The sequence below is a fragment of the Lepisosteus platostomus genome, chromosome 17 (genome assembly GCF_059453375.1).
Source record: "Lepisosteus platostomus isolate fLepPlt1 chromosome 17, fLepPlt1.hap1, whole genome shotgun sequence".
Taxonomy (NCBI): Eukaryota; Metazoa; Chordata; class Actinopteri; order Semionotiformes; family Lepisosteidae; genus Lepisosteus; species Lepisosteus platostomus.
In genome coordinates, this window is record NC_142627.1 from 24,058,586 (window position 1) to 24,074,609 (window position 16,024).

General features: G+C 39.6%; 1 protein-coding gene across 1 annotated transcript in view; it reads right to left on the minus strand.

Moving 5' to 3' along the window:
* The window catches only part of col21a1 (collagen, type XXI, alpha 1), a 60,837-nt gene extending 45,395 nt beyond the window's left edge, over positions 1-15,442 (minus strand). The window contains exons 1-5 of the mRNA XM_088610659.1: positions 15,276-15,442; positions 11,743-11,876; positions 10,804-11,364; positions 3,224-3,389; positions 2,854-3,079 (exon numbers count right to left, since the gene is read on the minus strand). Of these exons, the coding sequence (XP_088466785.1) occupies positions 2,854-3,079; positions 3,224-3,389; positions 10,804-11,364; positions 11,743-11,851 (1,062 nt within the window). The 5' untranslated portion in view covers positions 11,852-11,876; positions 15,276-15,442. The remainder of the gene's footprint in view (positions 1-2,853; positions 3,080-3,223; positions 3,390-10,803; positions 11,365-11,742; positions 11,877-15,275) is intronic.
* Between the last annotated feature and the right edge of the window lie 582 nt (positions 15,443-16,024).

Here is a 16,024-nt window from a genome sequence, read left to right on the forward strand (position 1 = left end):
CAACCTCCCTGAAGCTAGAATGAAGTCTGTGACACTGAAACAGAGGCTGCAAGTGAGAAATGTACATTGAGACAGTCAGCAACCAGACCCTCTGTGGCTGTGCATTCTGTGTTGTTGCCTAACGCTTGGCAACACTATTTGAAATGGAATCTTATCCTGGACAGCCACTGTTTGGATGGCTGCACTGCATTTTATTACAATGGAATAGCAGGGCTGCAGGTGTGTCTCCTGTGTCCCACTCTTTCAGGTTGGCCTATTTTTCCAGGAAATTTTCCCCTCAATACGTGATGTGTAAAGCTAAGCTTTGTGAGTGTCGAGATTTTAAAATTTTAGAATCTGTTAATGCTGATGAAGAGAGGCAGCCTCTTTTTTACTACACAGAACAATGAAAAAAAAACACAGTATTTGCTGTCACCAAAGAGTGCCAAGCCAGAGATTGTTAACCCGTTGATTCAGTATTTTCAATAGAGAGCCACCCGTGTTGTAAATTTCTATGAATTTATGAGAAATTAAATAGGTCTTCATAATCCGATGCTGGGGTAAAAAATTAAAGAGGAGCACAGCTATAAATGATTTCCAACCCATATGGTGGTTAGAATGCTAAAAATCCAGGGCTTTTGCTGGCTGGGGAGTGGCAGGAAGTCATTGCAAAGCCAGGCTAACAGATGCTGATGCAGAAAAAGAGCTCCTGTAGGAGGTCTCAGACAGTTTGCTGTGCATCTCTCACTGCTACTCTTCTTGCCAGATAATCCCTCTACTGAGTAAACAGAGATCTGAGTGCACAATCAATATGCTTAATGTGCTGGGGCCCCGATTTCATCACCATGGAAATTTCCATCCAGAAAGTGAGCAAACAAAGGAAAAATAATTTGATCCAATGTCATTTTCCAATAAGGTATCATCCACTTGTGCCTGATTTTTTACCATTCTTTTTTCACATTATAGAGAGAGTAGCAGATATATACTACAGAAGTTCAGAGTAATATTTTTTCTGGACACGAAAGAGAGTTAATTACTGAGCCATGCCTATCCTTTCAATCTTTTCTGTTAATCTGCATTTGGAAACGGGGACAAGAATAGATAGCAGAAGGTTTCTGAAAAGAAGTTGCTTCTCTAATTGTGTGAGTTTTGGAAGTACGGTCTTAATATAACTAAGATATTAATGCAGTGTTTTAAAATGTATGATTTAAAAAGCTTGTGTGGGGGGTTCTGTCTTTTTTATCTTTCAGGAAGCATCTTACAAATCTAATGTTTTCACCAGGTAAAAGTTTACTTTACAAGATCCTATCTGAAAAATATAAATTCAGACGTTTTATATATAAAAGTGCAATTTTATATGCTTCCTTTTCAGTTTGGAATAAAGTCTTTCCTGGTCCTCAAAATAATAAGTTTATGAAATAATGGCATAGTCATTGTTAAATTGGCTATTGTCTACTTTCGACATTTTAAACATTTTGTGTAATAGTGTACCTTTTACTTTTCGTGGTTCTAATGCTGCTAAATAGATACAGTTTAAGCTAGTGGCACAGTGAATATTAAATCAAAACTTGAATGTTTAAACTGATTACTTTTATGGGTAAAAGAAATTGCATTTTAGCAGAAACTGCAAAAGGAAATCCACCCATCCATTTTTTAACCGGTTGTGGAGGAGTCAGAGCCTATCCCAGCAAGGCAGTATAGGGGCCGGTTTTCCCAGGAGCAAATTAACCTGCCAGTATTTCTTTAGACTGTGGGAGGACACTGGAGCACCTGGAGGATTCCCACGTGAACACAGGGCGAACATATAAACTTCATGCAGATCACACCCCAGGTGCAGAATTGAACCCAGGACCACAAAAACCATGATTGCATAAGTATTCACCCCCTTTGGTATGGCAAACCTCCTGTAAATTAGTGCAGGTGCACAAAATTATTTGAATGGTTACTGTGGGCAATAAAATAGTACACATGCCTTTAGAATGAATGCACCTGTCTCTATAAAGTCCCTCAAAGAGGTAGTGAATTTCTAGCAAAAATTTAACCATAAAACGTAAACTAAAGACAAAGTTGAAAAACCATAAATGGCGAGGAGTCGTTAGTAAGTGGGAGGTGTATCCAATCACTCAGACACTGCCTACATCAGGCTGTCCCTCCAAACTGAGTAGCTGGACCAGCAGAAAACTGGTCTCAGCTGTTGACCTCTCTGTGTCTTTCAAAGTTGGTTGGCTTCACAGTAGGACCCGCAGTAAAAACAATGGCACCTTTGAAAGGGCTAGAGAGGTACCACTGTCACTCTAGGATGCAGGCATAAGTGACATAAGTGTCTTCAGCAATTAGAATAACATAAAGTGCTTTTGTTGTATAAACTGTAAAGTTATTTTATAATCTAGTTATTTATTTACTATACATTAAAAACACTGTATTAATGTATTTAAACTGCTGCTGGCTGCATTTCTAAACAGACCGTCCTGACAGCAGTAATTTGAATATTCACAGGTGATCTGTGTTTAACTAAAAATAATCTTCCTGGAGAGAAAAACATTTTGTAGCTTGTTTCAGGAAAATTAGTTGTAGCTATTCACTATGGTAACTGCAGTGTTTTATATGAATCCTATTTTTAAAGCTGGATTGACAACTCATATATTTGATTGTTTTTGCTAAAAAAAGTAAAACTCTTCATTTCAATTCAATTAGTGCACAGATTGCTGGTCCTTGCCACTTTCTAGTGTTCCTATTCCTGGAAATTCTAAATTCTAATGAAAAAAAGATCCCTATGAGCTTGAAATTCATCCGGTTCACAGCACCAGATGACAAAGAGTGATAGAATGACTTTACCATGATTTCGCATCAGGAATGTGAAATTCAGTTCAGTACCTCTGTTTCTCGTGTTGAAAACGTCACGGTTTGTGTGTCGTTTCCCATGCTGGTGGTGGTGAACATTACTGTCTTGTCTTTGCCATTTAATGTGACTGCCATCTGTGGTGTCCCGTCCAGAGCTTGTATCCTCCAGAGATCCCATGTCTCCGTCGTCACGGATCCTTTATATTTCAGTGTGGCAACAAAGACATAAGAAGGAGGTAGGCCATCAGGAAATATGGCTCTGAAATTCAAAAAAGGGCTTAGTTGGTGGAATCCCCAGTGAAACACATGTGATCCTTAACATGATCCACATTTAAAAAAAGACCCATGTTAATGAATCATAAAAGAACAAGATAATCAGAAACAGATTTTGGACAGGCGGTACCTTGTGCTTTCAGTTAAGTCAAGTCGTGATGTCACCAGATAGGCTCTGCTACCAGAATAAGATCCTTTGGTCCTTTTAGCTTTCTTGGCGAAGTCTAAGCCAATCAGTATATCAAAGCCCTTTTCATCACGGGCTGCTACTGGGATTCTTGTTGGACAAACCGTTTCTAAAGCGTGAAAGAGAGAGAGAAATGTGAAACGTAGTCACCCCAGGAATAAAACGGAAGCGCTTTAAATAAATTATTTTCAGATGCTTACATTAAAAAAACAATGACAAATATCTCCTAGTAAACGTCTTCTACTTGATCTGTTGAATCAGACTAATTTTCTATTTCTTTATTTCAGACATTTATAACACTTGCCTATACTGTATATGTATACTATTCCCTGCGAAAATATTGTTTACATTTTTCAAAAAAGACTATATTGAATCTATACAAAACTGATAAATCTAAAAATGATTGATGGTAAGCACATAAATTTAATCTTTAAAAAACATTAGATGATTTATTAATTTAGAAGAACATGTGGAATTTTGTTTTCACTTTGACTTTATAGCATGTTTTGTGTCGGTCAATGTAGAACAATCCAGACTATATTCACAGTATTTATACAGTAGCTTCATATTGTAATGCATTAAAATGTGTCAAAGTCCTTGGGGGTTGAATACTTTTTATATGCACTGTACCAAGCATGCTGGTAACAGCATCATGTCCTGGGGATCCTTCTCCTTAGCAGGGACTAATAAACTTCCCAGGTTTGGGGTACAGTGGCTGACACAAAGTTCAAAGGAATCCTGGAGAAAGACCTCTTTGAGTCACCAAGCAGTCTGAAAGTGGCTCAGAAATTCAGTTTGCAGTAGGACAATACCCTGAAGCAAAAAGTCCAAGCTACACTGACAAGAGAGTGAACGTCCTTGACTGGCCTGATCAGTCCTGACTTGAATCCGATAGAACATTTATGGCCGAGTAATTTTGCCAAAAAGAATGAACAAAATAACATCACCCCCCTGTGAAGACGTATCCAGAAATACTGACAGTAATTGCTGCCAAAGGTGCTTCCACCAAATACTGACTTAGGGGGCTGAATACTTACGCAATCAGTAAATTACACTCCATATATTTTCTTTGCAGCTTTTGCTGACATTCAACCTCCTTCACATATAAAAGTGTTCAGTCTTATAATTACAGTTTTGAATGAAAGAAAATCATTTTGAAAACGAAATTGTACACATTACTTGTAATTCATCAAAATGTGATAAGTTTAGCAGGGGGTGAATTCTTTTGCAAGTCACTGTACATTCTCAGAAACTATAACCAAAGCATGTCTAAAGGAATTTTTGTAAGTTGGCTTGATTGGTTGCAGTTGGTTGTATTAAACTTTGTACTAGTGCCACTTTGGCAGTATAATAAATTACCATTGCTGTGATTGAACATCTTTTTTCCATTCGTGCACCCATTATCACAAAGCCGCTAATTCTTAGTAGGAGATGTGGCAATCTGGAAGCTTTCCCAGATGCTTAGGACGCAACACATGGATGAGACCCAGTCCTTTGCAGGGCACACAGACACACAAGAACAGTTTAGAGGTGCCAGTTAACCAAGCTAGTATGTCTTTGAGGGAGGAAACCAGAGCACCTAAAGAAATCCCACGTAGACGTAGGGAGAACATGTGAACTCCACACAGAGACACCTCAGTCTGGAATCAAAGAGGTGCAGACTGGGAGAAAACCAAGCTGGAAGCTGTATAGCTCAACTTTCAGATTAGCCACACAAGATACCAGTATCATGAGACAAATCCAGCTGGTGATCAGCCTGCCCCTTGCCCAAGCTCCCACAAACGCAGCATCAGTCATTTCAACATGGTCTTGTTTTAGCATTGTAACAAACGCTCCTGGTTGTGTCAGCACCGTGAGGAATGATAGGTTGGAGACGACGCTACAGGCTCGCTGACAGTTTTTCCTGTCTGTACGCCTCTCTGTTTCTATTCTCTTTGACTCCACCACCCTCTCCCCTTCTTCCTTTGCCAAGAACCTCAGCAAATCTCCTCACCCCACCTCTCACATTCCCAGCATTTCTCTGGCACACTCTGGATGCTTTCTTCAGAGCAAAGCTTGCAGAATCCAACCCTACCTTACCGATTGTTCCACCACAACTGCTAGTGTCAAGCCCTGGTAGTATCCTGCCAAAAGTATTGTAACTCTCTCTTGGCTGGCTTCACTGCTATACTTATATACCTGCCACAATACTTTTGTGGCACAATACCACAAGCAGAGAGGCGTAAGGACAGGAAAGTAGGGCAAGGAACGAAAAGGGGCTCAGACCGCATCTAAGAGGAAAAGGTTGTAACACGGGCTGAGATCTGGGAAGAGAAGGGAAGACTTGAGATTCATAATAGTGATATACAAAGCTGTGGGAAGAGGTAAAAAGTCCCAGGGAAAAACTATATGGATAGAATGGTAGAGAGCCCAGGACAGAGCCCTGAGGGACGCCAGTGGAGAGAAAGGAAGAAGCAGAGAACATGCCCCACCAAATGACCAAATCTGTTAAAACTAGGTGAAAGCAGTACTAAAAATCTTAAGGTCACTAAGGTGTTGAGGATGTTCACAGAACACATTCATCCACTGTGTCAAGGGCAGCAATGAGATCATAAAGGAACAGGTCTAAGGAGAGGGAGGAGTGAAGAGAATTGATAACAGAGAGCAGGGAGTCTCAGTTTGAGGACCAGACTGGAATAGGGTCGGTGAGTGAGTGCTGAAAGAGGAACGCAAGGAGCTGGTAGAGCTCTGGCTGCGCCAGGATTTTAGAGGTGAAGTGAAGAAGAGAGGCAGGATGACAGTTCTGCAGCATTAATGGATCAAGGGTGTTTTTAAGAAGAAGTAGGCGATGGGCAGCAGCCTGGAGGAGGATTCTGAATACTAGTCATAAACCTGTGGCTCTGAGGCAAGAAGGAGATGTCAGAGCAGAAGGTGAAGGAGGGAGAACAAAAATGAGTTGCAGGGGTGGGAGAATGTGGGTGAGGGAGGATACGAAGTGTTGAAGAGCTTTCAGATGTCAGAAAAAATAGAAGAAAAAAGGATGCAAAGCTGTCAAAATAGAGGAGGGGGGAAGATGAGTGATGAGGAGGACGGACAAGGCGGAGAAGAGCTAATTGGACTTGTTGGCAGAAGCCTGAATGACAGATTAAATAAAAGGAACAATAAATTCATAAATGTAACAGTTGTCAGAGGCAAGTGGTGAAGAGAAGGATGAAAGAAGGGAGTTCGATTTGGATTTCTTCCATTTTTCCCCCCCCCAACTACGTGCACCTTAGTTCTGGTAGAGTGGAGCTGACAAGTAGAGGAGCTACAAGCACAGATGTGGGGGCGCAGAGGAAGTTCGCAGACGGGATAAGAGTGGAGGAGTCGGCTTGAAGTTTAGAGAATCGGTCAATAGGTGGAAGGTGGGAGTGCAGAGGAAGCAATGGTAGAGGGAGACATCAGTGGGAGTAGGTGGGGGAAGGAGATGAGAAGTAACTAGAGCAGTCAAGAAGGGGGACACGGAGGATGGAGGGAGAGTATTCCCTGGAAAAGTTTAGATCCAGCCTACAGACGGCTTTGTGAAAAGGGGGTAATGGAGAGAGAGGCTGAAGGAGAGCAAAAAAGACTTAACCTAGATGAATGTTTGAGGCTGGAAAGGTGAATGTTGAACCCATCTGGCAAAATTACTGTTGTAGAGAGAGATCAATTGAAATCAACATTTGTAAAATAACAAAATCACACTAGTACCGAACACTTTGCACAAAAGATCATGCCCTTTTCATGAATTGTTAAAATATGTTTCTCATAGAAATAGCTGTGAAGTTTCAAGGTGGTGTATGTTATATGGTCAGTTGTTAGGATCAGTTGGAGTTAAAATAATGGAAAAGAGCCCTCAGCTCATTTGGTTTTGGCCTTCATTCTGAAGTAAAGAATCTGTAGTAAAAAAGCCTGGCACAGAAAACTGGACTTGTTGCAACTATGCAGTCAGTCTCTAAGAACATCCCTCCCATTGTAAAAACCAGACATAAAATGACCTTTGCCCCAGAAACTTTTTCTTCTTCAGATTGACATTCCAAAAAATGAATAAATTCTTATTCCTTTGCATTGCATCATCTCATTTCTCTATAGTGTCTTAACTGTGGACAACTTTTAGAGTTTTACGACAGGTGGTGGACCTAATTTTCATTTACTGTTAAATGGGCAAGATGGCTGTGGTTAAATATCTGTATCATTTCAGACTAGTTACACTAACATCTTTTTTCCTGAATCCCTAGAATTTTAGGACTATTCTAGCCATCGGAAAAATGCTGTAGGAGATATTCCCTTTATTGTTCTCTAGTGCTGTTTAGCATTGTGCCTGTTGCTTTGATTTATGTCTCCATATTGAATCTTATCATATTAAAAGAATACCAAGACCAATACAGTGTATGTACAAACTCATCTTCACCCATGTGACGCATGGATGTCATTTGACTGATTGTTAGGGTTGTGGTTAAATTAACCAATTATGTTTTACCAGAGTTGCTCATTTTATTGCTGTTCTGGAATAATATTGTTTTTTGAATGTTATTCCACTAAACACAGAAATGACTGCAGGAATTATAAATGATGCCCATGATAGGAAAACTAATTAAAACATGCTGTTTTGTTCACTGTAAATGTTTTATAAATTTGTGAGGAAGTGTTAGGTTCTTTGAAATCTTGCTAAGGAGGCATCGTTAAGAAAAGCACAACTGGTGTGTACAAGCTTTGTAGTGTAGTATTTTGAAACATATTTTGTACTCAAAAATGCATATCTATTTTAAATAGATTCTGAATTCTTTAACAGGAACTCAGAAGGATATGAGTTGAAACAAATACAGTCTGTATGTCTTAACATCACAGAACGAGCAGGTACAGATGATGAGATGACAATAGTCTGATGATTTTATGATGATTTTTCTAGCAACAGAAAGTGAATCAGAAAATGCAGAATTATAATATGAGGATTCTTACTTCTCACCCTATCTAGTATCTTTCTTCCTCACTGCAAAGCAAAATTTCCACATGTGACTACACTGGTGAGAAACAAAATTCTGCTGTGCACCAATGAAATCATGGACTAACCTAGCAGGAAATAGAAAGTTCAGAGGAGACTCAAAACTTCTGTGCGAGACATTTGAAATTTAAAAGACAGCCCTATATATTTAGTATTTAGATATGTATGAACTTTATATCCATCCATCCATTTTCTAACTGCTTCATCTTATTCAGGGTCAGGTTGGAGCCAGAGCCTTTCCCGGCAAGCAATGGGCACAAGGCAGGATACACCCTGGTCCACTGCAGGGCACACACAGACACACACACCCTGGTCAGGACACCAGTCCACTGCAGGGCACACACAGACACACACACCCTGGTCAGGACACCAGTCCACTGCAGGGCACACACAGACACACACACCCTGGTCAGGACACCAGTCCACTGCAGGGCACACACAGACACACACACCCTTGACAGGACACCAGTCCACTGCAGGACACACACAGACACACACACCCTAGTCAGGACACCAGTCCACTGCAGGGCACACACGGACACACACACCCTGGTCAGGACACCAGTCCACTGCAGGGCACACACAGACACACACACCCTGGTCAGGACACCAGTCCACTGCAGGGCACACACAGACACACACACCCTGGTCAGGACACCAGTCCACTGCAGGACACACACAGACACACACACCCTGGTCAGGACACCAGTCCACTGCAGGACACACACAGACACACACACCCTGGTCAGGACACCAGTCCACTGCAGGACACACACAGACACACACACCCTGGTCAGGATACCAGTCCACTGCAGGGCACACACAGACACACACACCCTGGTCAGGACACCAGTCCACTGCAGGGCACACACAGACACACACACCCTGGTCAGGACACCAGTCCACTGCAGGGCACACACAGACACACACACCCTGGTCAGGACACCAGTCCACTGCAGGGCACACACAGACACACACACCCTGGTCAGGACACCAGTCCACTGCAGGGCACACACAGACACACACGCCCTGGTCAGGACACCGGTCCACTGCAGGACACACACACAGACACGCACACTCACATGTGGCCCAGTTTTCCCAGAGCTTTGGACTGTGGGGGAAAAACAGACCTCCAGAGGAAACCCAAGTGAATGTGGGGAGAACACGGATAATAATAATTCAACCCCGGGCCCGAGCCCTGCAATACAGCAATACTAACTACTGCACCACCATGCTGCCCATGGATTTTAGATATTTTATTAAATATAAAATGTAGATTTAAATCAGTGAATAGTGTGTCATTTACTTACGCTGGTGAAAATAGCCATAACTCATCATTTTATGTAACTACCTCTACCTAATCTTCAGCCAGATGGACATTTGACATTTTACTGCATCACAAGATAGCAGTGATGGCAACCATAAGGAATTTATGTGGTGATGCCAAAAACCTGAATGCCATGGTGCAAGAACTACAAAAGCCATCCTCACTAAGCAGGTAGATCAGGTCATTCCAGTGCTGGACTCTGTGACTCCAGTTGTCATTCATTTGAGATCTCAATTACGTAATAGGATCCTTAATTGAGGTAAACATTTTAATGGTTCGTGTGTTTTTTGAGTTGTGAATATTTAGTTTAATGGCATTGCTGATTTTACTAAAATATTCCATAGTTTGAGAACAGTGTAAAAAGGTCAAGCTTATCACATTGTTAGTTTGCTCAGGGTCCAATTAAGTAGCCACAAACTCAGCTGCAAATGAAATTAGTGAACACAGGGATTATACGAGTCCAGCCTGGGACCAATAGGGAATCCAAAGACATAAATAGCAACTACTCCTAGCTCGGAGCCTGAATCAATTTCAAAATAAATCACTGCTGTTTCTTTTAAGGCTTTGAAAGGTTTGGCTCCTGACTGTATCAGTGAACTGTTAATTTGTTATGCTCCTAAACATTGTTCCACCTTTTGGGACTGTGGTCTTTCTTAAGATCCCAAAACCAAGGATGCTTTCTGTCCTGTTTCTCCAAACCGGTGGGATCACTTTCCAACCCAAGTTAGATCTTGCAAGTCAGTCAACATTTTAAAATTCTCTTAAACTTTACAATTATGAAGAAGCTGTTAATTTTGTTTAACGCAGTGTATTAAATGATTGTGTATTCATGCATTTGAAAATGAGTATGCTTTTGCTTTGTTTTATTTTAAAGCACCTTGTATGATATCTTGAAAGGCACCATATAAAAGAGTATTATTGAATTAGATAAATCAACTGAGAATACATTTTCATTTGCAATGGCAACCTGGAGCCCCATTAACTGAAGCAACCTGGGCAAAGCTTCTCACCTGGGATCTGCAGCCCAGAGCCCTAACCCTACTCCACACTGCAGTTGTCAGCATCTGGCACTCATTATGATAAAGATGTGTATAGGCATATAAAGATGATGGTTTCCAAAGAAACTCCTAGAATTTTCCAGAAAATGAGAATGGGAAGAAAGCATGGAATTTGTATGTATATTTAAAGCTGAAGTACCTTCACAGAGCTTCTGTCTTATCACTTCACGGATTTTAGTAATTGCTATGTAGTCTTCAACATAAAACACATAAGTGGAAGAAGGCTTGTTGGCAATAGCCCTTAGCTCCTCTTCCTCCGTTTCGGATCCGACACCAATGGCAAACAAGATGATTCCCTTTTTCCTTGCTTCCTCTGCCGCCAGTTTCACTTCATCCTGGGATTTTCCATCAGTGAGGACCACAGCTATCTTTGCTACGCCGTTGGGCCCTCGTTCAGAGTGAGCAAACAAATTATCAATGGCAAACTTGATGGCGATTCCTGTCCTGGTGTTTCCTCCCATGTACTCTATTGACTCCATGGCCTCAATTAGTTCTGTGCTTGACAAATATGTTCCCAGAGGAATCTGCAACACAGGGTCATCACTGTACTGGATTACCCCCACCTGGGTAAACCTCTGGCCGATATTGAAGTTGGTAGTGATGTTCACAAGCCATTTTTTGACTATGGCAAAGTTTTTGTCTTCCACACTCCAAGAGCCATCTAAAATAAACACTAGATCACTAGGAGCTGTTCTGCAACCTGAAAGCAAGAAGAAAACAAAGTGGAGTCATACTGTGTACAATGAAAATGGACTTTACTCAACTCAACTCTTTCATTTCAATGTTTGTTGCAGTTTAATGTAACACTATGTACGTATCCACACCAAATATTTTGCTTTTCTTAAGGTCAGAAAAAGGCAACTTTATGGACTTAGCTACAGGTTCTTCATTCACCTAACAAATGTACGGTACTGTATATCACTGATATGAAGGTTTAAAGAACATTTTTGTTTAAAAATTATGTAAAGCTCAGTGTACAAAACAAATCAATAAGCCAAATGCATCTTTTTGACTGTACAGCCCAAAACATGCCAAGTATGCTGTAGAAGCACATTATCTTAATAAATAAACTTCTTACTATATCTCCGATCTTCATCTTGTGCTGTGCAAAAGCTGTGAAGTAGCATAACTGGCAATGACTGTAAGATGAATTTCAAGAGCTTTGTTTTGTGAGCCATACTGCACATGTTCAACAGTTCTGCACTCCTTTACCTGAAGAAAAACAAAAAAAAAGCAAAAAATTCAAACATTGCAAAATAAATCCATTCCAAGACAAAGCCCACTTGCTCATAGTTTAACCAGTGCAGATCTTTACATTTGAGTCATTTGGTTTGCAACATTATTATACAACAATGTGTACATGTTGCAATCTGAAATGAAATATGTGAGGGGAAGTTACAGTATATTCATGTATAACATCTTTGCTATCACCATCTAATTAGATTTCATATAAGCAGGAAATGTAATAATAGGACTGAGTTCCAAGACACACTATGACATGCAAAGAGCAGTGCAAATGAATTTGTACAGCATTTTTCACTGTAATTACATCAACATGACTCTGAACATTAAACCATCGTCACAGTAGACATTCATTTGTTTCACAAATAATCAGTTGTTGTGCCTTAATGTCTTATTAGGTTTTAAAAGTCTTATTTCTGACTTTCTGCCTTTTTTCATTTAAAGCATGCTGAAAAAACTGCAGTGAATCATTTTAAATTGAAAAATAATGCTTTAATGCATACTTTGAAAAAAGAATGTTTCAATATTTTCTTGTTGTTTTAATTGGAGAAGGATCCATGCAGACATAATCCCTTTGCCTATTGTCTGGTGAGTGTCTGCTATCATGAAACTGCCTGTAATCATTTCCAGACATTTTTTTCATCATTGACATTTGTATACTTTCTCAATCTTTGGCAGATTTAGAAATCAGTACATATTCGTATTATATATTTCTAAAGAGTGAAACCAAGAAACTGCAAACTTAACAACAATGAAAAACAAAAGGGAAACACAAAGTTTAACTAAAGTCTGTGCAAGAAAGAATTGTATTACTCCTTTCAGCTTCTGTAGATTCTGCACTAGCATTAAGTGAAGTTTCTACAATGGCCAAGGGTACGTTTGTGCAAAGATGTAAATTCAGTTCTCCTTGTAGTCTGGTGCCTTTGCCATGCGGTGATTGTGTTTTTCCACACTGTGACCTCAGGTTGTACTGTATGTGAAGAGTTATGTGATGCTTGACTGCCGTTACAAAGCTGGCTCTGCTCTAACAGTTTCTTGGACTGAGGCTGGGAGGTAACTGGAAAACACCACATCTGCAGAGGCACCCACTGTGGCTCTCCTTCAGTCTTCCCTAGCTGGATATTCCTGCCCTACTTGATTCCACATGGAATCCATTTGCACAGGCAGACAGTGAAATGTCAAGCTGGAACTCTATCAAACACATGCACATATGACAGTGCTGTAGCATTACCCACAAAGCCTATAATAGCAGATTCAGACTCAGTATTTGGTATTGTTTGCATTAAAACGGTACACAATCCCATTACATCTTAAGTATAGCAAGTTAAAGCGTGTAGCTGTGTTCAAAGACAGCTAGGTTGCAAATCAAGCCTTCATAGCAAAAGGGCATTTCACATCATGTCTCTTTTTTCCATATGGCATGCGCCCTCACTGAGACGTACACATTGACCTCTGAAGTTATGAGGTCACTGAAGCCTCTTTATAGGTCTCTGTATGTCAAGATGAAGAGAATAAGAATTCTTTTCCTGTGAGTGGTATGCACTGCTTTGCACATTTTCCAGAAGACCCATAGGTCTTAAAATTCAACATAATCTATCACTTCAGTCCTACCTTGAACATGAAAGCAAAATTTCTGAAATTCAGCTAATACACTAGTATTAGGCATTAGAAGCCTTGATTAATGAGTTATTTATCATTGCAGTGTCAATTTTCAATTTTGGAATGTTGTGATCAGAGGGGTTTTCCAACTACTTTCATGTAATGAAAAGTCAATAAGTTGCTTGAGTCAATAAGTTGCTTATGTGACAAAGGTTACAGCAGATGGGCTCTATGCACAGCCTTGAAGATTTCAAATTTATTGAGTAGACACCAGGTACTTTGTTAGTATTGTCGATTCACTTTAATTCTTGATTTTCAAAAGGTTACATCCTTGCCCTCGACTTCAGGGAATTCAATGTCAATATCGGGATGAATACAATCCATAGCCGAGATTGATATTTGAATTGGTAATGAGCATGCTGTGGCTTTTCTTGAATCTCTGCACAAGAAATTAAATTCAGCCACTGCAACAAGAGAACTGTCCCATATCTATCTGGTGCAGAAACGAAACCTTGAGCATGTTGCAGATTTTGTTGGAGGTTCTGTCTTTTTCGTTAGTGCACTTAGTTGGGGACCTGGGCTTCTATGGGGGAGATATCAGACACTTTGCTTCACTTCAGACTTTGTCAGCCATCCCAAGGCAAAGCTCAGTACATTTGATATTGCTGCTTTAAATTTTCTTGTGCACTGAAAAAGAAGTTATTCCATCCTTAAATCAACAACTGCTGTTTAGGCATGTTCAATTAGTTTGCCAAGATGATGGGAAAATTAATTACAGCCAAGTTCCTGAGGCACCAGAAAGAAGGCCAAAACATTATATCAGTCCCCCATTGAATTTTATTTAAATAATCAAAACCACAAATGGATGATATAGCAGCGCATATACTTTTCTTGAAAAGGGGGAATGCAATGTGTATTCAGAGAACTGGAACAAAAGACACAAGACTACAGCATCCAGCTGAACATATACTGGCAAATCACCTCACAGTTAATTATTTCAGAATTGCAGCAGAAGATCATTTTCAGCAACCCAGTTCAGTAAAATATGAACATTGCTTTCAGCTTTAAAACAAGAAGGCATTTGAAAATATTCATGCTGACTTAAAATACATTATGAAGTTTATAAACATTTTGATTTCTATATAAAAAATGGACAAGGAAAGAAAAGTCTTCTTCATTCTCAATGCCAGTGCACTGACACACAACAGTATTTCCATTCATTTCATGGAAGCAGCATTCACACAAACAAGGATCTGAAAACCGTTCCTAATTTCTTCAATATGCTTTGGATTCTGCAGGAATTCCCATTTTACATTTCCTCTATGATTTGTAAAAAAATAAAATAATCTACCGGAGAAATCCTTTCCACTTTTAAAATATGAGTCTAACGAACAGAGGCAGGAGGAACACAAATATATGCAATACACTTCTTTTTAGTCATATAAAAATGTTATAGCTGCATTTTAAAATATTGTAAATAACTGCAGTACATATCAAATTAGTATCATGCACAATGAATCTACAGCCCTTCACAATTCTACAATCTTCTTTACTGTTACTGTATAACATAAAATGGTAAGTCATAAACAGCTTTGTAAATCTACAGTATAATACATTTTGCTTTTCTTTATTTACTTTTATTTATCAAAGCTCAAATTCTGAAATATTATATTGAGATATGCAATACAACTAAACCTGACACAAACTTGGAAGTTATAGTTAGTCTTAGCACAGTTCTGTCTTATGCAGAGCATAAAACTGTACACCTACCAGAATTTGAATAAATGGATCAGGAGCCTCTTGCAGGATGGTTTTCACTTCTCATTGATCTGTTGTGAACATTGTTGTGCAAATGTGATCTGAAATACTGCTGTATGAGAGCTGCGCTGCTACAGATGTTCCTCGTTGAATAATGCCTGCCCTTTCTTTCTGAATCTTAGTTCTCTGTAACTCTTACTGGCGTTCTGCCATTTTCAATTACCATGGGGGAAACGACTCAGATAAGGAGAGGTTTAACACCAGCAGACTCAGACTTTAAGCCTAGTAGCATAAAAAACGGCTTAATTTTTTTAAACAAAAATAACATTCATCGCAGCTTAGGAATTCAAGTACAAAACAGCAGTTGTGTTCAGGGGAAACAGAGTGAAGATAAGATAGAGACCATGATGAAGCAAACATCAGACCAGATGTTCAATGTATACTAATTATACACAACATAATTGTATTTAAATTTCAGATTCTGACCCATGTGTTTCCTCTAAACCTTGCAGAGCCTTTACATGAGTTTATGTTCTCATGGTATTGTTTCTGTTTTGTCAATGATAACACATGATTAGAACATGGACTGCATGAATGAGTTGTACTTGCAGAGCTGGGTCTGGGTGATAGCTGGAATATAATAAATAAAAACACACACTTCACTCACTCTGGCTGAGAAATGCTCAGTTGCATGATATCTAAGTGCACTCATGCATTTTTTTCATATATTAGTATAATAACTTAAAAGTAAAAAACAATTA